Raw genomic sequence first — 23790 nt, forward strand, 5'->3', positions numbered from 1 at the left:
AGGACAGCGCTGCAATTGGAAATTTGTCCGGGTCCGACTTGACATTTGTGAACGTGATCTCCTTCCGACAAAGCACTGGATGATGGCTCGTGATTCCTCAGGTTATGTTGCTTACCATGATTTATTTTTTGAAGGAGAATCTGAGCGTAATGATGCTGTCAAACCTAATCGATGGGGTGTGAAGATCGAAGGAGCTGGTCCTGTCACTGGCAAAGGGGGGAATAACAAACACCCTCCCCCTCCCCCTCATCCTCCTCCTACTGAGCAAGCTGATCCAATACAAGTGGTGACTGAAGAGGATGTGAAAGGCAAAAAGATAGCCTCAGAGTCAGGTTGTCATTCTGACGATCTTGACTTTCAAACTGAGGACTATACTTCGGATAAGGATAATGGTCTACTAGCTCATTTAAACCAGTACTATGGTTCCAGGCAGGCAGGTCCAGTGGGAGAACCTCATCCCCTGCATTCTGACCCTCAACCTCCTGCTCGTACGTCTCAACAAGTAGACAGTGATGAAGAACCACTTCAGCAGAGAGCTATTAGGCTCAAGTGGGGTGCTACAACAGCAACGCCCAAACCTGCGCCTATTCCAGTTGGTAGCCCTAACACCCCGGGAGCAAACTATAAGACAACTATCAGGCATCCTTCAGCCCAGCTTCGAAGCAAGAGTGTTGGAGCTTCCCCTCCTAAAGGTAGAAGTCTCCTCAAGCAGCCAGGGAAGCGCCGATCTCACAAAGCTTCTCCAAGTTATTGGTGGTCTAAGCTGGGCAAAACTCTGGGAGGCTCTTCTCGTAAGCACTTTGGTCCTACTGGCAGTCGCAAGGGGCTTCGCAGCACAACTCCCAAATGGCCAATCCCTAGCAGACCCCCAAGTCTAATGGGAGCTAGTCCGGACAAGCCTATCATCATCACTGAGATTGAGACTGACATTATCCCCACCCCTACCATCACACAAGAACATGTGAGTAGACCTTCCTTTCATCTCCCACGAAAGAGTCTGCGTATCCAATCGCAACCTGGGCCTACTTCTGTTCTCACCAAGGCAAAAAAAAAGACAGTAGTGTAACTGGTGCAGGTATCCCTTTAATCAATAATTTTTCGTTTAATCGATTAACTACTGATCAGGTAGTATAATTGTTTAGGGTGTACCAAATACAGCTAGGACATTCTGGTAATGATCAAAATACCATGATCACTGCTATCAAGCAGATGGATAGAGCTAGGTTTGAAATTCTAGTTAAGGAGCCCATCCTTAAAACTAAATCCACTTCTTCCAACCAGCTAGTAGTTGTAGAGAATATCGATGACATAGGTGCTGAGACTTCATTAGTTAAATCATGAATTTAAACTTGCTGAATTGGAATGTTAGGGGTTTAAATTCTAGTAGGAAAAGACAAATTTTACATGACCTTTTAGTTAAAGAACATATAGACATAGTCATGCTCCAAGAAACTAAAAAAAGAGGATTTTTCTCATAAAATATTTAGACAAATCTCTAATACTTTAGACTTATGGTTTTGGGTTCCATCTAGAGGTAGTTCAAAGGGTATTCTTTTTGGAGGCGATAGCAATAAAATCAAAGTGCTTAATTGGACAGCACATAGATTCTGCTTAGATCTCCGTCTAGAAAATAAATTGGACTCCCAAATATGGCAAATCACCATAGTATATGGTCCAGTAGATAGGTCACTTAAAAAATTGTTATGGGATGAATTAGATCTGATTAGAGTAAACTCCACTGAAAAATGGATGCTCTGTGGGGATTTTAATGTCATTAGAAATAGAAATGAGAAATCAGGTCCAAATTTTGACCTTAGGTCAAGTAGCTTGTTTAATGCATTTATTGGTAGACACAATCTCATAGAACATAAACTAGAAAATAGAAAGTTTACTTAGTCAAATGGATTAAGATTTGCTTTATTGGATAGACTGTTCACTACTCTTGATTGGGATTCTTGTTATCCTTCTAGTTTCATACAAGATGGGAATAGTTTTGGTTATGATCATTGTCCAATAATCATGCATACTTCCAATATACCCATTAAGACCCTTCATTAGTTTCAATTTGATCCATCTTGGCTTGAACAAGAGAATTTTAGGCAACTAGTCGAAAGGTGGTGCAATGACTTTCCTTTAGATCACAATGACTTAGCTAATAATTGGTAGGAGAAATTGAAGTATATGAAGAGAAAAATGTCTAGGGTGGACTAGGAACCTTTATGGGAAAAAAAAGAGGGATAAATCAGTCTTACTAAATAGATTGCATGAGTTAGACCTGATTCAAGATAGTAGACCCTTTTCTAATGAAGAATATGAAGAATGACTTCTATGTAAAACCCAATTAGAAAACTTATATCGAGAAGAGGAACTTTATTGGGCTACTAGAGCTAAACAAAGATGGTTAGAAGAGGGAGACCATAACACTAGATACTTTCACACCATTGCCTCGCATAGAAGGAAGACCAATAGGATTAATACCTTAGAAATAAATGGACAATCTACAACTAATCTACGAGATATTAAAAAACATGTAATTGACTATTATAAGACCATCCTAGGTACAACAGGGATAAAGTTTGGATTCATGAACTCAACCTTTTGGCCTCCAGAATCTCAACTTACAGATATTGACAATATCCACTTGACCCTTCCTTTCATAGAAACAGAAATCAAAAAGGCAATCTTTGAGTCTTCCTCTTCTAGGGCCCCGGGCCCAGATGGGTTTACATTTTTATTTTATCAGTCATTTTGGGACTTGGTCAAATCTGACTTGTTGGCTCTCTGTAAAGGATTTCATAGTCAAATTTTAGACTTAAACAAACTCAATAAGTCAATTATCTGTCTAATTCCAAAAGAACAGGATGCTTCCATTATTAACAAATTTCATCCTATCAGCCTAGTTAATTGTAGCTTTAAGATACTATCTAAAATCCTTACCAATAGATTAGAGAGCATAATGGAGAGGTTAATTGATCATAACCAATCTGCCTTTCTTAAGGGACGGTATATTTTAGATAATGTACTTATTAGCCAATAACTCATTCATTCTTGTCAAGCTCTCAATCAGCTTGGTGTCATAATCAAGGTTGATTTTGAGAAAGCATATGACACTATCCATTAGGAATATCTTTTGGAGCTGTTAAAACTTAGAGGTTTTAGCGATATGTGGATTCAATGGATACATGCTTGGTTACATAGTTCTCAGTCTTGTATTAATGACAATCAATGTTATAAAATGCGGTTTCTATGCGGTATGCGGAAGGCCACCGCATACCGCATATACGGTATACGGCCGCATATGCGGATTTTTATGCGGATTTATATATGCGGGTTTTTTTCATTTAATATTAAATATAACACCCTTAATTAAATATTTAATATTTTAATATGGTTTAATCTAATCAAATATTTGAATAAAATCATCTATATCAAATATATTTGAGCATTTAATTAAATTTCATTAACAATGCGAGGTCTCTAGTATTAATGAAATATGATTGATTAAAAAACATTTCATAAAAAATTTCAAAAACGGCTCCAGGCTTGAGCGCAACATTATAAATATTAAATTTGGGCTCCAAACCTTCGGCCCAACAAACATTCAGTGTATTGGTATTTAATAATAAAATAAGAGAATCGCTTGGGAGTTTGGACTTCGGAGGTATCCGGCATAATAGAAGTAATACTTAGTCCCACAGCACCAAAACAAAATAAATATAGCGTCGGGTAGCCTATAAAAGAAGCTGGATAGTAGAGGAGAAAGCATCTGACTGGACTGTTGTCCGGATGGATATTTAAATAGGGATTTCGGATTGTATCAGCTATGTGATCCGATATCCCTTAAGAATTAAAATATGTAAAATATTTGAAGTGGACTAAAATCCGCATATTAATCCGCATAGTCGGATTCTATGAGGTCGAGGACCGCATACGCATATGCGGCCGCATAGGCCGCATTTTATTACACTGATGACAATGGAAACTTAACCCCTTATTTCTTCTGTAAGAGAGGGGTTAGGCAAGGTGACCCTCTCTCCACTTTTTTCTTCATTTTAGCTACTGACACACTGAGTCACCTTTTCTCCAAGGGTAGACAAACTCAATTCTTAAAAGGTTTAGGTCCAGCATGTTAGAATGGCTTTCCTATTACCAACTGCCACTACGCAGACGATATCATTCTTTTTTTAGAGGCTGATGAGACTAATGTAGAATATGCTTGGTGGACTATGATAGTGTTTGAGGCTCTTTCAGGAGTTAAAATGAATTTACACAAAACAGAACTGTTTACCATTAATTCTGACTTAGGAGATCACTTAGCAGCCCTTTTTAGATGTAAACATGCTAAATTCGCTCTTAGATATCTAGGTTTGCCTCTTCACAAGGGTAAATTTACTAAGAAAGATTGGGATTTTCTCATTACAAAAGTAGAACAGAAATTACAAAATTGGAAGGGGAAAATGCTATCCATCGGGGGGAGGCTCACTTTGATCAACTTAGTGTTGTCCTCCATTCCCCTTTATACTCTCTCTATATACAAAATCCCCAAGTATGTAAAACAAAAATTAGATAGAATTCGATGTAGATTTCTATGGCAAGGTACTTCTAAGAGTAAGAAGAAATATGGCAAGGTACTTCTATGGAAAACCATTATCTGTCAAAAATATTACTCTACTCCACTCGTTCCTCCCTCTCCATTCTGGAAAGCCATTCTTTCCTTGCAAGATATAGGCAAGTGTAGTGTAGTATATCACCCTAGAAACCAATCTCAACTTAGTTTCTGGGCAGATTCATGGAATAATGAAATTCCATTAAAATTCCTTTACCCCCAGCTTTATGATATTTGTGCCTCTAAACACATTTCTCTTATAGATGTGCTTCATTCTCAAGGGGCAGCAGTTACATTTCAACGACAATTTGATCCTGTTACTCTTCAAGAATGGACCACTATTCTACACTCCCTTAGCTCACTCTCTTTTACTCATTTGCATGACAGGTTGACATGGAAATGGGAAGTATCTGGTTTGTTCACTGTGAAATATATATATATAATACTAAATTTTGGGGATGTATGCCTACTCCAATGCTGTGGTGGCAATTGCCTATCCCTTACAAAATTTAAATTTTCATGTGGCTATTGACTAAAAATCGTATTCTTACTAAACATAATCTCAGTAAAAAAGGGTGGACATGTAGCATTAAGTGCCGATTCTGTGATGCAAATGAAACTACTAATTATTTATTTCTTAAGTGTAGATTAGCTTAACACTTGTGGTTTTGGATGGGAAGAAGCCAAGAGCATTTTACTAATTGGTCCACTGTTCGGGATATTATTCAATTCGCTCCCTCCCTCCCTAAACATTCACAAACTGCATTTTTTATTTTATTCAGTGCTTTTTGTTGGACACTTTGGAAAATTAGGAATGATTCATGTTTTCAGCGCATTCAAAAGAAATCTTTTCGATCTATTGTTCTAATGATAGTATCTCTTGTTAACTATTGGACAGGTAAGGTTAAAAAGCACATTAGGGACTTGGTGATAGCTGACTGGTTGCCCAAGAGATTGAGGTTGTGCCGTTGCAAATCTGGGATCCAACTAAAGTTTGTGCTACTAGTGATCTTCAACTGGTGGTGTATTGACCCCCTGGTGATGGGGATGATGCCCCTGCCCCTTTTGCTGTTTAATGCTCCATATGGAAAGAATTAATCTATTATTGTACATATACTAGTTAGCCGAACTATGCTACTGTTATCTTTTGTTTGGTAGTTAGCTTTGTTGTTTTTGGTCTTTAAACATTTAGTGACTTTTGATTGTAATGTGTGGTACTTTGTTTCTTCAATGAAATGGGCATAAAAAGCCTTTTATCAAATATATATATATATATATATATATATATATATATATATATTTAAAATCACGGGGATTGTTTAGCCACCTTTGATTATTAGATCCGTTCTTGCCAGTAACCTTTAGTGAAAAATGAAAAAAATAAACAATAATAATTATACCTGACTTCATATATTTTTATTTTTATTATTTTTGGCATGGCAACAATGGCGCATTAATTTGCTTTCCACTTTCTTTCTTTTAAAAATTGAAGATAAAATATACACTAGTATTTACTTTAAAGGCCATCAGATTATTAACTAGTATATTTGTTTTTTGACAATATCAATTGATGGAGTAAACAACCTTAGTCCTTAGCGGTAAATATTGCATTACCATGATTTCATATTAAACATTAATTAATTGGTATTTTTTAATATTAAAAATACTTGCGTAAATAAAAACAGATAGTATTAATTTTTGAGAAAAACAATAAGAGTATAGCCTTCATTTCATTAATCATAGTTGGTTACACGTGATTGAATTTCTGAGAAGAAACCCTGGTAGATAGTATTAATTAACTTAAAGGCTTGATTGTTGTAGGTTTTATTAGAAGAATTTTATTCTCAAATCCTCGTAGATTTTTTTAAAGATGAATTTTCACAAATTTTATTAGAAGAATCCGTACCCATTAAATTTATCCCATCAAATCGCACGATTCCACAGTCTTCATTAAGAATTTACTATTTAACGAAACCCTTATCACTGTTAATTGGAGTTAAATAAATATAGAATTTGAAGAAGTACGTACTGATCATGTTAAGGGGAAGCACAAACCGAGCTGCATCTACAATTAATTTTTGCCATTTCGGTTTAATATCTCCCGTACGAAATATATATGCCCCTGTTCTGTTTATTTATTCTTAATTCTTAATTAATTATCTTCAAGAAGCAGAGCAGGATTGTTCTTTTTTTTTCCACAGTAGCCCAATTAATTAACAACGCCTAGCTAGTCAACACTCGCACAAACAACGATACAATTAATAATAATTACTTGGAAACAAAGCCCACAGTAATTTACGGTAAATTTATGCGTCTTCCCAAAAAAACACTTTTTATTTATTAAAAATAGTTCCTTTTGTTCAGTGAAAATAAATAATTATTAATGATAAAAAAAATTACAAAATATATATACGAATGTACAAATAATGTAAATTTTTATGTAGTTTTATTAAAGAGAGAACTAAATATTCTTAATAGGTAAGAGATGGACATACATTAAATGAACAGTCATAAACCCCGTCACTGACAAAAGGGTCCCTATGAATCAAAATGCATGTGGGGTCCGTGTGCAGTCACAGACTCATGCACAGTCGATGAAATGGGGGAAAACAAATAGGGGCACTGTATCTAAACCCTATTTATTTATTTACAAAAAGAGTCTATGAAGCGTACTTTACTGGAATGCAATTTAGTATATCCTATATATAATTGTGTCTCTCTTCCCACGTTCCCTATCTCTGGAGTTTAGACAGGATCTCAGAATTTCAATAGCTTCAAAATTAATTAAACTTCATCATTATATAAGTGTACTCGATCGCCACAAGCTCCTTTCAAACTAGTTCAAAATCAAGGAAGACAAAAGATGAGGTCTGCTTTAGTCTGTCTACTTTTGCTTAGCATGGCACTTTACTGCCATGCTCAACTGCAAAACGGCTTCTACCAGGGCAAATGTAATAGCAGTAATGTCGAGGCTGTCATTAAGCAATACGTATCACAGCGATTTGCGTCGGATCAAACTATAGTCGCTGGTCTCCTACGTTTGATGTTTCATGACTGCTTTGTTCATGTAAGATTTGCTAATTTGTTAATCATATATTTTCACTGCTTTTGCTGTAGTAATGTAACTGAAATGCATAGAATTATATATTTTGATTAATTGGGTGATTTTTTCAGGGTTGCGATGCATCAATACTACTGGATGGATCACAAAGCGAGAAGACAGCGATACCGAACAAGACGGTTTTTGGATTTGATCTGATCGACAAGATCAAAAGTGCTCTAGAGGCACTGTGCCCAGGTGTGGTCTCTTGTGCTGATATCATTATTGCGGCAACCAGAGATGCTACTGTTTTGGCTGGCGGGCAGCAATTTGATATCCAGACAGGGAGGAGGGACGGCACAATTTCTATGGCTTCGCTTGTAAATCTCCCGAGGCCAGACATTTCGGTTGACAATGCCATTAGTCTTTTCCAAACAAAAGGGCTCAACAGCTTCGACATGGTTGTTCTAATGGGTACGTATACCTGCATCTTTACGCTGTTTACGTTAAGAAGTACTTTTGAATTTGATATATATAATCACATTCATTACTGATTAACTGATTAATTACTACATGTAGGTGGTCACACTGTTGGAGTCACACATTGCTCAGTCATAAAAGACCGTCTATACAACTACCAAGGAACTGGCGGGCCCGATCCGTCAATGCCTGGGTGGTACGCGTGGTACATCCAGACATATGTTTGTCCGAAGGATGCCACGTGGGATAACATTGTTTACCTCGATGACTACTCGAGCCTTTATACTGTGGATCACAGCTATTACAAGCAGCTTGTGGATGGAAAGGGCATCCTCCCATTCGATGCAGAGATGGCGCACGCCTGGCAGACTGCTTGGGCTGTGAGCTTGCTGGCCGGCGATTGGTCCAGTGGCTTCCTCGGCATGTTCAGCCAGGCGTTGGTGAAGTTGGGTCAAGTCGATGTTATTACCGGAACACAAGGGGAGATCAGAACGGTTTGTAATAGTGTTAACTCAGGGTAGAACATCAATTAACTCAAAATGCTAGCTTTTGCTTGGAGATCAGATGATCAGCTAGCTGGCAAACAAGACGTACGCCATTAATTCTTTGGACATAAATATATATATTCTTTTTCTTTGATTTTAAAGGCAATATTATTAATTCTTTTTATTCCTTTTGTGTTTCTTATTTCTTTCTTTTTTGTGATTGCATGTAATTAAAGAAGAAGAGATTTTTGGGGAAATATATACAGTATGTAATGAATTCTCCAATAATACTAGCTAGGTTATTGAAAAGATGGACGCAGGGTTCTTGCCTGCGTTTTTTTTTTTTTTGTGTGTGTGTTTCTTCTTTTTATATATATTGACAGTATTTTGGGTAAATAATATGATTAGTAACAGGAATAAATGAAATAGAAAAGAAGGTAAAGTATATTTGCGCTTTTGAAATATGTATATATAGATCTGTTTAGAATAAGAGCACTTCATTGTGCACCCATATCATTAATTTGATTATTTAACATCACTATGCCAAAAGTTTTAAATAATGCCAGTAAAAGTTCTCCCTCATTTAAATGTAAGGTATAGTTAATATGGCCAATTTGGAAGCTCTTTTTAAGTTTCTATCGACCAATTTAAATTTTCAACGATCAAGTTTTGACGGCCTTTCTATTGAACAACCAAACACACGCGCGCGCGCACACATCTGCAACAAAAAATTTCTATATAATTGTAATGATCTTAGATGCCACAAGTATTAATTAGATTTAGATACATATACTAAAAAATATGGAGACAAACAATCTTTCTGACTTTCTTGCCTCCAAATTATTTTTATTGTTATCTTCGCCTCTATTCATAGGTGAAATGGTAATTAATTAGAGAAATGTTCTGGTACCCGGCCCGAGCCATTAAATCCGAGCTCGTCCCCGAACTGATTTAATTGGATTTTACTGTCCGCTAATAACAAAAATTTGTTAATTTTCCATTAATTAACGCATCGATGTTTTAACGCATTGCTATTTTACATTGATTACTTTAAATGTTAGCTTTGCACGGTTTTGTCTTGCGCTTTAATTTCGTGGACAGTCTGTTAGGAGGAGTTGTAATCACTAATCCCCGAGCTAGTCCCCCAGCTTATTAACAGTCATATAATCATTAATTAACTACTTACTTGAACGTACTTTAAAGTACTTTAAAGTACAATTTAAACTCAGTTAGCTCGGGGACGCGATGAGGGATTGGTTCTAATTTTAATTATGCAAATTAACAGCTTTTGATATTTAATAACTAAAAATACAATCTCCATTTTGAACAAGTAATCCATTAAATGAAGATTTTTCAATGTTTGTAAACACAGGTTTATATGCTTTAAAATGTGTTTGAAGAATAAGCTTTAAAATGTGTTTGTAAACACAGGTTTATATGTTTGTAACACAAATTTTTTAATTTTTGTAAACACATGTTTATATGCTTTAAAATGTGTTTGTAAACACAGGTTTATATTTTTGTAAAAAAAAATTCAATGTTTGTAAACACAGGTTTATATGCTTTAAAATGTATTTGAAGAATAAGCTTTAAAATGTGTTTGTAAACACAGGTTTATATATTTGTAACACAAATTTTTTAATTTTTGTAAACACAGGTTTATATGCTTTAAAATGTGTTTATAAACACAGGTTTATATGTTTGTAACAAATTTTTCAATGTTTGTAAACACAGGTTTATATGCTTTAAAATGTGTTTGTAAACACAGGTTTATATGCACAAATTTTCATTGCCAGTATATATTGGTTTACTTGTTTTACACACAGGTTTATATGCTTTAAAATGTGTTTGAAAAATAAGCTTTAAAATGTGTTTGTAAACACAGGTTTATATGTTTGTAAATACATATTTTTCAATGTTTGTAAACACAGGTTTATATGCACAAATTTTCAATGCTTTGTTTATATTGTTTGATTGTCAGTACATATTGATTTACATGTTTTACTTGTTCACATGTACTGCTCCTGGCACATTCTGCACAAATGAAGAAAATTTGTGCTGAGGGACGCCCTCGGGGATTAGTACAAATTTAGAGGTGTAAATTTCGTGCTCGGGGACGCGCTTGGGGATTGGTTCCAGTTTAGATCTGTAAATTTTTGCTCGGATACGAATTCGGAGATTCGTTTTTGTTTTTAAAAATGAAAATTTAACTCATTTACAATGAAAGTTAAACACTTGAACGCAGTAGATTAAACGTTTTTCTTTATATGTTTAAATTATACGATTGTTTCGTTGCATTTGGCGATGCTTTTGTTAAATTTGTTTAACAGAGTGTTTTTCTCTTCATGCAGCGAAATTCTATACAATAAAGAAAGATTGGTACTGTTATTGCGCTGTATGAAGTAAAACCTGATCTTTTTGTCGCCGATATTCTAGAAGGTTGAGGGACGCGCACTGATACTTTGTTTGAGATACAATTATCAGCTTCCAATTAATTAAGCTAACGAACCTTAATTTTTGTTGGGAAGAAGTAATGTTTTATAAGGAAATTGAAATAACATATTATTAATTTGTCTAATAAAATTAGTGCGATCACATAGTTGAAAAAAACAGATTATTGCACGCACATGGACGTTTCTTGTAAATTTGGTTATCACAATTGTAATTAAACATATGAAAGTTGACTTTAATCCTGCTGCTATTAATTGGAGCTCTAGTTATCGTTGTGTGACCGGCCAGGCACATGAAAATCCCTAACTCCGACATTTTTAATTATAACTTACTCTATCTATTTTTTTTTTCCCATTAACAAAAGCATGTCATTATTAATTTCGAGGTGGAAATGGAGTTTCTTAATACTGCGCACATGGGAAGCAATGTACGTACTATGGGCTAGCTAGGTGCAAGCTAGCTGTTCACGATTCATCACAGTAAACAATGTGAAATGGCACTACAATCTACAACCAACAGAAGAAGAAAAAAAATGTTTTCTTATTGTTTTTTTTAATCCACCGGGGGGCTCTTCTTTGTTTGCATGTATTAATTACTGGCTTACTGCCCCAGTAAAGCTAATTAAGTTTTATATTTACTAATAGTTTATTCAGTGAAATATCAGAGTGTGTATAAAATATGAATTACATTATACTTGTCGGATTTGAAAACAATAAATAATTTTCACGGTTGTCAAAATTATCAAATTATCTGTTGACAACAAATATCTCCATCAGTCAAGGATTAGTACACAAATGTTTTACTTGCATACGACTCAACTATACTTAGAAAAATGTAAATAGTCTTGTATTGCGAAAAGAGTAACTGTAAAAATATTAATTGAAGCATCAATCAATGCAACGAATCTTAGACAGGCAAAGTGAGGTGCACATGGTGCAGTGTGCCGGAGAGGATCTAAGCTGGCGGTAATCATAGGAAACAGTTCTTTCAGTCAAAGAACGCGATTTTTCAATAAGGAATGCCAGTTAAGGGTTCTCAATTAATTCCGCTGACATTCGTAGTAAAGAATATATTGAATAAAAGTGTTTGGTAGCTTGGACCACTGGTTGATTAGAGAACTTCAATATAAATTAGTTTTGAAATTCGCATCCCAACTGTTGATTATTAATTAATTAATATCATGTGTAATTAATGAGCAGGATTAATCCTTTTTCCCTTTCTTTTACTATTTTACGAGGTAACAGGTATATATAAGGTATTATCTAATTAATTAATCCGATCGACTCATCCAATTCGATAACAAAATCTATATATGAATACGTACGTACGTAAGATTTCATTGTTAAAATTGGATATATTGGGTCTTGATATGATTTAGAGTCAATCTAATGGTGTGCTTTTTGTCAAGAGAATTCTGTGCATTTCAAAATAAAGGGTAAATTGGTCATTTGCTTAGTTATTAACTGAATATTGAATATGTCGAATTGTATTTCTTGCAAGTAAGTAATTAGGCGTGTAACTGAATATTGATTAGTCCTAGACTTAATTCCTAATCAATTAAAAACTAACATCCTCACTAGTCAGTAGTCACTAGGTGATATATCATACTACCACATCTAGGAGGCATCGATATATTAAAGAGATGGTTTATTTTTACAGTGGATGTATCGATATATTAAAGAGATGGACGAATGTAATTAAATGTTATAAAATAATTTTAGAGCACTCATATTATACATACACTTTGTAAATTATGAAGGACACATCTATTTATTTTATAAATTGAGGTGGAAAGGAAAATTAAATTTTACAAACACTACGGTTCTTATCCGAATCCAAAATGGTGTGAAAAGCTGTAGAATAACAGAGTGACAACCATTTGCATTACATGATTGATTGTCATGTACACATTAGCCAATCTGTTTTGCGGGGTCAACTGTTGCTTCTAATATTATTAACAAAGTTCTTAACGATTTGAACAAAACTTCCACAATATCTACATATTTTGCTCTAAATGTGCTCAGCTCACTTTCATTCCTTTCATTTGAATCCGCCTCTAAAGACATAAAAATGGAGGCAGAGGTATGCTCAGTCAATGGGAGTCAATTAACTCTCTATTTTTTTCTTAAAAAAAAGATTTTCCACATAATTTAGAGTAAAATGGCATGAGTACTTTATAATTGACTTCATTCTAAAGCTTCAGGGCCAGATGGTCTGTCTTTCCAATTTTATCAATATTTTTGGAAAATTGTTAAGTTAGATTTGTTTAAGTTGTTTCAGGCTTTCTATAATCATGAGCTTGATGTATCAAAATTTAATTTAGCTTCAATCTGTCTAGTACCTAAAAAAACTGATGCAGTTATTGTAACGAATTTTAGGCCAATAAGTCTCATTAATTGTTGTTATAAATTAATAACTAAATTGTTAGCTGAGAGATTAGCCAAAGTTATGGACTCATTAATTGACCCTTCTCAGATTGCTTATATAAAAGGTAGGTTAATTCTTAATAACGTAGTTTGTGCACACGAAATACTACATCAAGTTAGAATTAAAAAACAAAAAGGAGTTTTATTTAAATTAGATTTCGAAAAGGCTTTTGATCATGTAAATTGGGATTTCTTACTAGAGGTCCTTCAAGCTAGAGGTTTTGGTTCTAGATTTATTACTTGGATTAAATTAACTTTGCAAGGTAGTAGAACATGTGTTAATTTAAATTGTTCTTTAGGACCATTCTTTTCTTGTAAAAGGGGTGTACGACAAGGAGATCCTCTATCCCTTTTTTTGTTTATTTTAGTTACTGGTGTACTTAACAAAATTTTACAAAGAGCTAAGTTAGGAGGTTATGCTGATGGGTTATGAAACTTTCCTAATGTAGACAATATTATGAATCTGCATTTTGCAGATGATACTTTACTATTCCTTAAAACTAATAAGGATGTTCTATTGCATATTAAATGGCTTCTTTTAGCCTTTGAGAATGTTTCAGGTCTTAAAATAAATTATGATAAAAGTGAAATGTACCCTCTCAATTTATCTGATTTAGAATGTGAGGAATTGGCCACTATTTTAGGATGCAAAGTATCTTCTTTACCACTTACCTATTTAGAGGTACCCATTAATAACAAAGCCTTAACTGATATAGATTGGCAACTTTTAATATATAAGATTGAAAAGAGACTTCAAAGTTGGAAAGGGTCTTTACTCTCTTTAGGAGGTAGAGTTACCCTCCTAAATTATGTGTTATCTGCAATTCCTTTATATTGGATGTCTATGTATAGATTACCCGTAAAAATTAGGAATAAGATAAATAAAATTAGACGTAAATTTCTTTGGCATGAGGGAAATTCCACAAGGAAAAAATATCACTTAGTAGCTTGGAGGGAGGTTTGTAAAAGTAAAGATCAAGGTGGTTTGGGTGTCTTAGATTTAAAGTTAATGAATCAATCTCTTTTAGCTAAATGGTGGATTAGATTTCTTAATAATTTGGTTCGTAGTACATGGAAATCAATACTTTTAAGTAAGTATGGAAATATAAGCAACCCTTGAGTGTGTTCTCCATTTTGGAGATCGATTTTAAAAGACCATGTGATGATTAACTTAGGTTTAAATAAAGAGATAGGTAATGGTAGGTCTACAGCTTTTTGGCTAGATAGGTGGTGTACTAAACATGCTCTACAGCATCAGTATCCCAATTTATTTTCAATTGTACCAATAGATTCGTGTCTGTGGCTGAGGCTTTTGCTAATTCTTATTTGCATCTTAGTTTTAGATGACAATTAACTGATATATATATAGAGGAATGGCTAGCTTTGCAAAATAGATTCTTTCATTTTACTCTATCTGACCAATTAGAAAATAGAATTATATGGCGATGGTCCACAGATGATAACTTTACCGTTGATTCCTTTTATAAATGGTTAGAATATGGGAGAATGCCTAATTCTGAATATAGACCATATGGAAATCTCATATTCCATTAAAAATTAAAATATTTTTATGGCTTGTTCGTAAGGACAAAATTTTGACTAAAACAAACTTAGTAAATAAAGGTTGGCAAGGTGATACGACATGTGTGTTCTGTGACCAAATAGAGAGTACATAACATCTTTTTGTTCAATGTTCTTACATTAGCTTAATTTGGACCTGGATAACCAAGCATAATAACTTTAGTTATAATTGTTAGACTTTAGAAGATTTATGGTTAATTGAACCTTTCAAGGATAGACTATTAATTGAATTATTACGAGGGGTTGTTTTATGGATTATTTGGTTAAAACGAAATAGATTATGCTTCAATGATAGTACCCCTTGTTCTGTTAGGATTCTAGGTACTAAGATTATTTCTTTAACTCAATTTTGGTGTCAATCTAGAAGTGATGATTCTTTATTTAAATTAAATCTTATAATGCCTTTTGATGTTAAGGATCTCCCAGATCTCCTTCTGTTGAAAGAAGCAAGAAGTCCAGAACCGACTCAAGCTTTGGACCTTCTGGTGCAGGGTTCTGGGGATGGCAAACCCCCATCTCCAATGTCTGACGACGAGGAGGATGAGGACTTATTAGATCTGTAGCTCTTAGTTTTATGCATGTTATGTTGTTTTGTGTTTTCTTATGATATTGCCTGCTTTTGTTTTGAATAGCTGTACAGACTTGCCGTATTTGATTTTGGTACCAATTTTAGGTACTGGGTCAGATATGCAATAGTTTTTTATTTCAAATGAAATCGGTGGTAAATACCAATATTTTTCAAAAAAAATAATTGACTTCATTCTCAGTAATAAAATTTCATGTGATTGACTCCATTCACATTTAACTCCCACACCTATAATTTGAAAGTCTAACTTCACCTCTACATAAACAATGATACAAGTCATATGACATGCATGAACCCCATAAACCGGAAAGTGTCGACCTATAGTCTGGTTTCACCTCTACATAGACAATGATACAACTCATATGACATGCATGAACCCCATACACTAGGACATGAATGCCAGTGTCGACGGTGCAATGCATGTCACAGGTGGTTCACTGTTCTCTCAAGATGTTGAACTATGTACAGCAACTACAGAAGCTTGACGCCTCTGTGGCAAAGGGTCTGGCCATCAATTGTTAAATAAAAAAATTGGCCAAAATATATGTTTACTCGCAATATAATTATGACCAAATAAATCTTTTGACGTGACTCGGTTACTTGTGTATGCTGCAATTGCCAAGGCAAAAAGAACAGAGATCACCTGCAATGCAGTACCCCTGCATAACACAATCTGATGGGCAACCAATAAGTTTTTTTTTTCTTATAAAGTCCTTGGGTCTGAAGCAGCGCAGCACCGGAGGACAAGGCCTGAAGGCAAAATATCATAAAGGACGACAAAGCAGTGCTTTTATGTTCTGTTAGCACTGATTTGGTGCTGAGGAATGAAATGTCTCTACATTCCAAGTCCTCAAATCCCATTCAATGAAATATCCTAATATAGACTTCAACAGCTGATACTAATCAAGACGAGCACGCATTAGCTTATAGCTGCTGAACAACTCAGTGAGAAGGGCCCGGTACACAATAGGTATTATCAACTGTTAATTCTGATTTTCTGCTCCAATCACTTCTATTAAATGGACAGCTCAGAATAAGACCAACCCTCTGTAACCATAGCAGCACATGAAGAACATACAGTCACCTTCTTATCCGTGCTTTAAACAAGGGCTTTCATCAAAAATTCAACAGATGACAACAGGAGCAAAGAGAATAACAAACACCCCCTTGTGTCCCAAATCCTCAGTCTTAAATCTCAATGAAGAATGAGAGGAAAAAGAAACATCACGAAATTACTAAAAGGAGCTCGAATCAATCTTCTCTCAACCTAAATTTTACATACTATAACACAACTCTTGTCCTGAAGCACATTTTTTTGGGAAACCACGCCTAAAGGACCCATCCTTTTCTTTTTCCTTGACCAAGTAACAACTATCCCCTCAAGCAAAATTGTTAGTTAAAAAAACAATAAATATAAAGCTTCATTTCACGATGCATTGACAGAAGGCACCAGCCAAAGTTTCACTCTTCTGTCATTGCCAGATGTTGCTAGAATGGAGGAAGCTACACCACCTGTTCAAATAAACAAATAGACATTAAACAAAGTCACACAGCTAAGAATACAGAACCAGATGAAGACATTCTCAATTTTTACCAGCCAAGTCTGGAATTACCACTCTTCTGTTACTCTTTTACATTAAACCCCCTAAACTACACAACTTTGTACATGCTGGCTGTTGTGCTCGGTCTAATTACAAAGTATCCGAGATCTGATCTTGTTCTCTTAACTTGGTAACCGATTGAAAGGGGAATTTACTTGTTATTTTTAGGTCTTATAATTGCTACTTTTGTTTTGTCCTTGTTAGATTCGTTTTAGGGATCTGGTCGTGCTAACAGTTAATAAAAGAAACAATTGGGAACATAAAATTCATTGGTGATGTATCAGCTTGAAAATTGCCAAAAATAGGTTTTAATTTTGAAATCCAGTGTTTGGAAATGTATCTATGTTATACATGTCATGCACATGAAAAATCATGACATTTGACACAAGTTTTACCGCTCATTACAAGACTCGAAATTTTGCAATGGTGCACATTTAATGGTTTTTGATGAAATATCAAATGGCGTGGAAATTGCATGAATTATGATTAGGGTTCTAAATAGCTAGCTATAGCTACGCAACAGCTGCGCTATAGCTTTTTCGGACCTCAAAAGCTATAACGCTATTAACCGCTTTTCTTTTATAATGATTCTAAATAGCTTTTTCGGACCTTAAAAGCTATAGCGCTATAATCTCTATTTAGAACCTTGATTATGATAAACAATCAATATATAAGGGCAACAACATGTCTATAACATTTTTCATTTTTTAGAAATTCTTTTGGCTTTATTTAAAAATTAGTCAAGATTGTAAAGTTAATCAACTGTCAACGGAAACCCAACAATAAAATATAGATACTATTATACTCACCATTAGGAATTGATTGAGGAGCCCAAGCAATGCCAGTAATATCACCTAAGATTAAAGAGGAAAAGTAAGATAATTGTCAGTAAGATGACAAATTAAAGAATCAGTAAATTTAAAGACATGAGAAGAGTAGGAAGAGAAGTTATAAACCCCATCAATTTTGAGGGTTCTGACAATCTCTGTCCTCCCCAACTCTCTCCCTGTTCCACTCAAAGTGTGGAGATCAGCCTTAGATCTGAAGGGTGGGTAGTACCATTCATTTATAATTTCCAGTACTAATGCAATCTCAGATTTTGAAAGTGTTGAATGAGCTGGACATACCACATGGTAGCAGTAAGCAATAAACAAGTGAATGGTACATAAATTTATTCTGCACCAAATACACCAATTATGCACCAAAAAAGTCTACTGAAAATCTCAGAAATTGTTTCAAACTACCAAACAACAAACCAGATCAATACTGACTCAATAGTCAAATCCAGAACTATTGTTTATTTTCTGTATCATTTTCAGACCGGAGTTAAATAAATGCCTCTACCTTTAGTTAAAACCATCTGCATCATCACCATAGGATGAATATACATAATACTAACACTACAGGGACTAATTTGTAAATGACGAGTACCAACCTTCATGTGCCTTTTCAGCCGTATCCAACACGGAGCCAGTTTCAGGGCACAACCATTGTAAGGTCGAACCACTAGTGACAGCCAGAACTCTGCCATTTGGTGAGATGCTCATATGATCATAGTGACATGTGACACCTTTAGCATCATGAAGAGGGATTGTGAACACCTTAAGAGTTTTTGGGTCTTCATCAAGATGGTATCGAACTGGAGATGAAGGCAGTGTTATTAGATTATGCAAAACTAGCACCAACAATTACTGTATTTTAAAGAAAACTCCAACATTTTTTGTATTTTGCAGTTAATACAGTCATATACAAACAACACGGGATGGCTAAAACTCGAGAAACATGATATGGTATTATTTTGGTTGTAGTTTGCAATTATAAATAATGATATGCGTTTAATCAAAAGAAATAATGATATGTGGCTTACAGAACAAATGCAATACTGAAAATTGGGGACCATAAATGCAAATATTGTTTTTCGAGTGAAAGTTGGAGGTCAAGCCATCCAACTACTTAATATCCACAAGGGATTTCCCCATCCGGTTTCGAAGCTGCAACCTCCCACATAGAGGGCATTGCCTTTGCCACAAGACCAAAGGATGGTTCTCATAAATGCATATATTGTTATGGAATTAATAATTGTGTCTGAAAAATTACCATTGATATTCCACATCCTAATGGTACCATCTTTTGACGCAGTTAGGATCTGCTCTGAAGTTGGCATGAAACACAGGCTGGTAACTGCACTCTGCAAAGGAACCATAAATTCATACAACACACAACATTGACATTAGTAATGATGTAATGACTACAATTAGCATCACTGTGCTTAATTTCAAGAAAATAGTGCCATAATGCAATATACTACCCCATCATGGAAGTACTTAGCAATGTATATCTTTTCTTTCTCTTTTTCATATTTCATATATCTTGTTCTGTTACTGAACTTTGATGAACTTGGTAAGTGCATTTTTGGTTTAACGGTGCATAACTGCTACCAACTATTCACTAGGTGCATAGAACCCCTTGTCAAATTCTAAACATGCATTTAACCCCTGTGACCTGTATAATACAGGCACTTCAGTTTAATTAAGGCAAATGATCTGTTTTGCCAAAATCACCCTTAATTGGCACAGGAAATGGAACTCCATTTAATAAAAATTCAGGGCAGGGAAAATGAGAATTGGTGGACAGTACAATAACAAGTAATAAATATAGGACATCGTCTTCTCATAAGTTAAAAGATCTTAAAAATTAAAAAGAAAATAGGGCAATGCAAATGAAGAATCTAAAATTTTCACATCTTAGGTTTATTGGCTTGAAGTAAATTGAGGACATATACGATATAATACATTCTTCAAGTAAATTGAGGACATATACAATATAATGCATTCTTCACTTCTTCTTCTTCTTTTTTAAAAAAGCTCTTATATCTTATGAGTTTTTTACGTGGTTTAGGGGTTAACAATGGCTATCTGCAATTAAGCCTGGCTTTTATTACACCAAGTAAATAGTACCTTGTGTCCTTTGAGTTGCATGACTTTGATGACTTCCTTAACTGACCCATCCTTTGAGTAAACAATCTCCCAAACCTAAATGCAAATGAAACAGCATTACCAGTGATATTTGACTCAAAATGTTCTTTGTTTCATTCTTCTGGTATATAAAAAAGGAGAACAGACCTTCACATCAGCAGTGAAAGCAGCAGCAGCTAAGAAACGGCCATTTGGCGAGATAGTAGCCATGTTGTTCTTCAGCTGGTTGGTCTCAACAGCCCCAAGAAGTTTACCAGTTTTGCCATCCCATACTTTTATCTCACTCGCTGCAACAAATCATAACATTACAGTCTAGACTAAAGAGGCCTCCAAAGGTATTGAGAAAAATAATCAGTGAAGTCAGAAAGTGATAAGTATATATACAATCAGGAAGTATACATTGTAAGGTAGCACCCATCCAAACCCATCCAAACACAAACATGCAAAAGAAAGAAAAAAATCACAGAAACGCCCATGTATGAATCCACCAACAATAAAGTAACAGGAGGAGCCACCTTCGGAACAAGATGCAATAATTGTGCTCCCATCAGCACTTCCATAGGAAGCAACTGCAGAAGACAGATTAAGCACTGATTCCATCCCATGGATCTTCGGATGCTCCCACTGGATCTCTGGCAGCGATGCCTTCCCCTTGACTGGCTTCCCGCTCACATCCCCGTAAGAGTACAGAGAAGAGCCCGCCAGTGCCTGACCTGCCACAACCACGGATGAAGCCCCATCAGAGAAGACAACTCCTGTGGGATGCACCCCCGCATGCAGGTTTACTCTGAGAGACCTGCTCAAAAGAAGAGGAGAATCATAATGGAAAGAGGGTTTGATTGGGCATCGTTTTAAAAAATAAATGAGAGGAAGAGCGCATGTGATATTAGCTTGCTTTGTGTCAGTGTATGATTTCTCCTTGTATCTAAATTTTAGGTTTGCAGAGACAAACGAGGAAGTATTTCTAAAGAACAAAGCGTTCTCAAAGAAACAATACACCTACTTGAAGCTTTTGCTAGAAGTATCATCAATCCTAAACAATCTTATGGCCCCGTCAGCACAAACTGAAAAACAAAAGATAGTTTTGATGTTACCATGATTTACATGAATATTCAGACCATGCTGCAGAGAAACAGATACCCATATAAGTAAAATGATACATCTAAACCTAAAAAACTAAGAATAATATCGAGTGATAACTTTTCTTTTTACCAAAAAAAAGAATAATCTCTGGCCTAGGAAATAATTATGAAAGGCTTGAGTGACATATATTGTGAGGTTAAGTAAAGTGTGCTCCCCAATTTGTAGAGGTAGGAGTTGTATGAAGGTTAATGGAGGAGGGGCAAACAGTTTTATACATTTCTCCGAGCTCCAAAGTAGGAAATGACCAGTATCAACCATTGAACATGCAACAGAGTTTCATATAAGATATTTGGAGATCTGAATTCTAAATTGGACACCATTAAGAGTTTTCAAAATTAAACCTCACCAGTGGCCAGGTTGTGGCCATCAGAGGAAAAGCAAAGAGCCGTGACAGAATCTGTATGGCCTTTGAGTGTGTTGAGGTCAAGTGCATGGTGCTTCTTGTTAGCATCCTGAAAACAAATCAGGAATAACCAGCAACATCAGTAATTATAATTACATTCATAGTTCTTCCATAAAATCATGATGGTGCCAGGATACAAGAAAGATCTCTGTCACAGAAGTCTAACAAAGCATCCCTGAATCTCTCATGGCCTCTCCAAAATAATGCAATTTCAGTTGGGGTATGTTGTGGGAATGCCAAATTCCTGAAGACCAAGACTGTAGCTGGGCAAGGAACAGACTGGTTCTTTGTTGTATTCTGTCTTTTGCTTTATTTTCAGATATGAGGGATGAGCTTGTAAATTTGTTAGAGATTTTAGATTTGACAAATTAGCTAGAGTAGATGGGTGCTGTGCTGTTATTAGATACTGATTGTGGGTGTAACAAAAATACTTGTTTCAGGGAGGAGAAAAAACAAAAAAGCGATCTCAGTCATCAGCGATCCTAATCGGATCAATTCACCAGCCATCACATTTGAGGAAACAAGGAAAAGAAAGACTGAAGAAGGGAGAGAGAAGCAATCAGTTACCCTGTCGGAGTGGTGATGGAGGTGGGAGCGTTGAGAGCCTTTCTTGGGAGGGGCATGCTTGGAGGGAGGAGCATTAGGCTTGGGATCGGGATCGGGAGGTGTGGACAGATGGGAGATTGTAACGACCTCGGCTCGCTTGCGACGGAGGTAATCCGCCAGGAAGAGAAGTGCGATGACCCCGCCGACTGCCGCTGAGAGCACCGGGACGGAGAGCGAAGATAACCATGGCGGAATCTCCATTTCGCGCCTAAACTTTGTTCTCCTTCTTATTGCTGCTTTCGTGACGAAAGATGAGAAAAACGATGACAGTCAGGTCAGGGGACAGGGAGTGTGGTCAAGTCAGGAACCAGGAAGCCTCTTACAAGGAATGACACTTTCGTTGGATTTCACGAATTCTCACATCAGCTGCTATAGTTTTCGAGTGCGTATCCTCTGAGATATTTCATATTTTGCGTGACCGACGTGTCCGGTGCCTATTCGGGGGTGACGTAGGGGGCCAGTATTATTTGAGCTTTGAGATTCGCATAGAACGTATTGGAACGGTTGAGATTTTCCAAAAAGTCATGCAAAATATGAGATATCTCAGAGAATGCGAATTTATAGTTTTCTGTCTATAAAAGATTGTTTACAATTCTTTTTTAATAAAGCTAGTGACCGACAGCTTAATAGTTCGAAAAAGGTTTGACGGAGTCAAAAATTCGTGATTCGGATATAATTTGAAAATAATTCGTTTTTGTAAACATCAAATTAGTATAATTCGGATATAATTTGAGAATAATTCATTTTTGTACACAACAAATAATATACTAAAATACTAAAATTGTAAAAAAAAATGAGATTGCTTTGTTCAATTTAATTTGTTTATTACTGTAAAAATATAAATTTTTACATAGACATATTTATTTAATTCTACTCTATAAGTCCTATCAATTTTATAGCTTAGTTTAATAAAAATTAGCATAGTAAGCAATATAAGAGCTTGATTTGAATTTTTTGCTCCAACATTTTATAGTAATGGGCCATTGTTGGAGCAAAAGCCTTGTATCCGGTGTACTGCCTATGTAATGGGCCTTGTCAATTGCTTAGTCCCACATGCAACAAAAAAAGTGCTGACACCACCAAGATATCTATAAAAAGGGTTGAGGTGCCTGGGGAGTAGGCCCTATTTGAACAAGGTCCATGAGTCGTCAAAACTCACGGCCTAAGCTTGTGGGCACTAGGCAGTGTTTTGCAAAAAAAAAAAAAAAAAAAAATTTCTAAATATCGCTAATAAATCGTTAAAAACGCGAATAATTCGTAAAATTCTTGTTTTTTCGGTCAAAATTTTGTTTGACCGAATAAATCGCGATTTGGTGCGGCTGCATCATAAAAACGTTTTATTCGTGAATTTAAAAATAAAAAATTTAACAATATGTACTCATTTAACATAAATTTTTAAATCTGTTC

At 35.4% G+C, this 23790-nt stretch overlaps 2 protein-coding genes across 2 annotated transcripts; one reads left to right on the forward strand and one right to left on the reverse strand.

The window, feature by feature from the left end:
* The first annotated feature begins 7449 nt into the window (after positions 1-7449).
* Positions 7450-8900, forward strand: LOC144552014 (peroxidase 57-like). The gene is made up of 3 exons (XM_078300125.1): positions 7450-7673; positions 7781-8120; positions 8226-8900. Exons 1-3 carry the CDS (start codon positions 7470-7472, stop codon positions 8645-8647), a joined length of 966 nt encoding a protein of 321 aa, XP_078156251.1. The 5' UTR covers positions 7450-7469; the 3' UTR covers positions 8648-8900.
* Positions 8901-16912: 8012 nt separating this feature from the next.
* On the reverse strand, positions 16913-22763 carry LOC144551723 (Transducin/WD40 repeat-like superfamily protein). The gene is made up of 10 exons (XM_078299802.1): positions 22345-22763; positions 21721-21826; positions 21235-21295; positions 20747-21027; positions 20379-20518; positions 20214-20288; positions 19354-19444; positions 18692-18895; positions 18066-18110; positions 16913-17167 (listed from the first exon to the last, which is right to left on the reverse strand). Exons 1-10 carry the CDS (start codon positions 22582-22584, stop codon positions 17082-17084), a joined length of 1329 nt encoding a protein of 442 aa, XP_078155928.1. The 5' UTR covers positions 22585-22763; the 3' UTR covers positions 16913-17081.
* Between the last annotated feature and the right edge of the window lie 1027 nt (positions 22764-23790).

The sequence above is a fragment of the Carex rostrata genome, chromosome 3 (genome assembly GCF_964058835.1).
Source record: "Carex rostrata chromosome 3, lpCarRost1.2, whole genome shotgun sequence".
Lineage (NCBI taxonomy): Eukaryota > Viridiplantae > Streptophyta > Magnoliopsida > Poales > Cyperaceae > Carex > Carex rostrata.

Coding starts and splice junctions, on each gene's coding strand:
- LOC144552014 (XM_078300125.1), top strand. CDS start 7,470: ATGAGGTCTGCTTTAGTCTGTCTACTTTTGCTTAGCATGGCACTTTAC. Junction 7,674..7,780: donor TTCATGACTGCTTTGTTCAT/GTAAGATTTGCT, acceptor TGATTTTTTCAG/GGTTGCGATGCATCAATACT. Junction 8,121..8,225: donor CGACATGGTTGTTCTAATGG/GTACGTATACCT, acceptor TACTACATGTAG/GTGGTCACACTGTTGGAGTC.
- LOC144551723 (XM_078299802.1), bottom strand. CDS start 22,584: ATGGAGATTCCGCCATGGTTATCTTCGCTCTCCGTCCCGGTGCTCTCA. Junction 21,827..22,344: donor TCCATCACCACTCCGACAGG/GTAACTGATTGC, acceptor ATTTGTTTTCAG/GATGCTAACAAGAAGCACCA. Junction 17,168..18,065: donor TCCTCAATCAATTCCTAATG/GTGAGTATAATA, acceptor TTATTTGAACAG/GTGGTGTAGCTTCCTCCATT.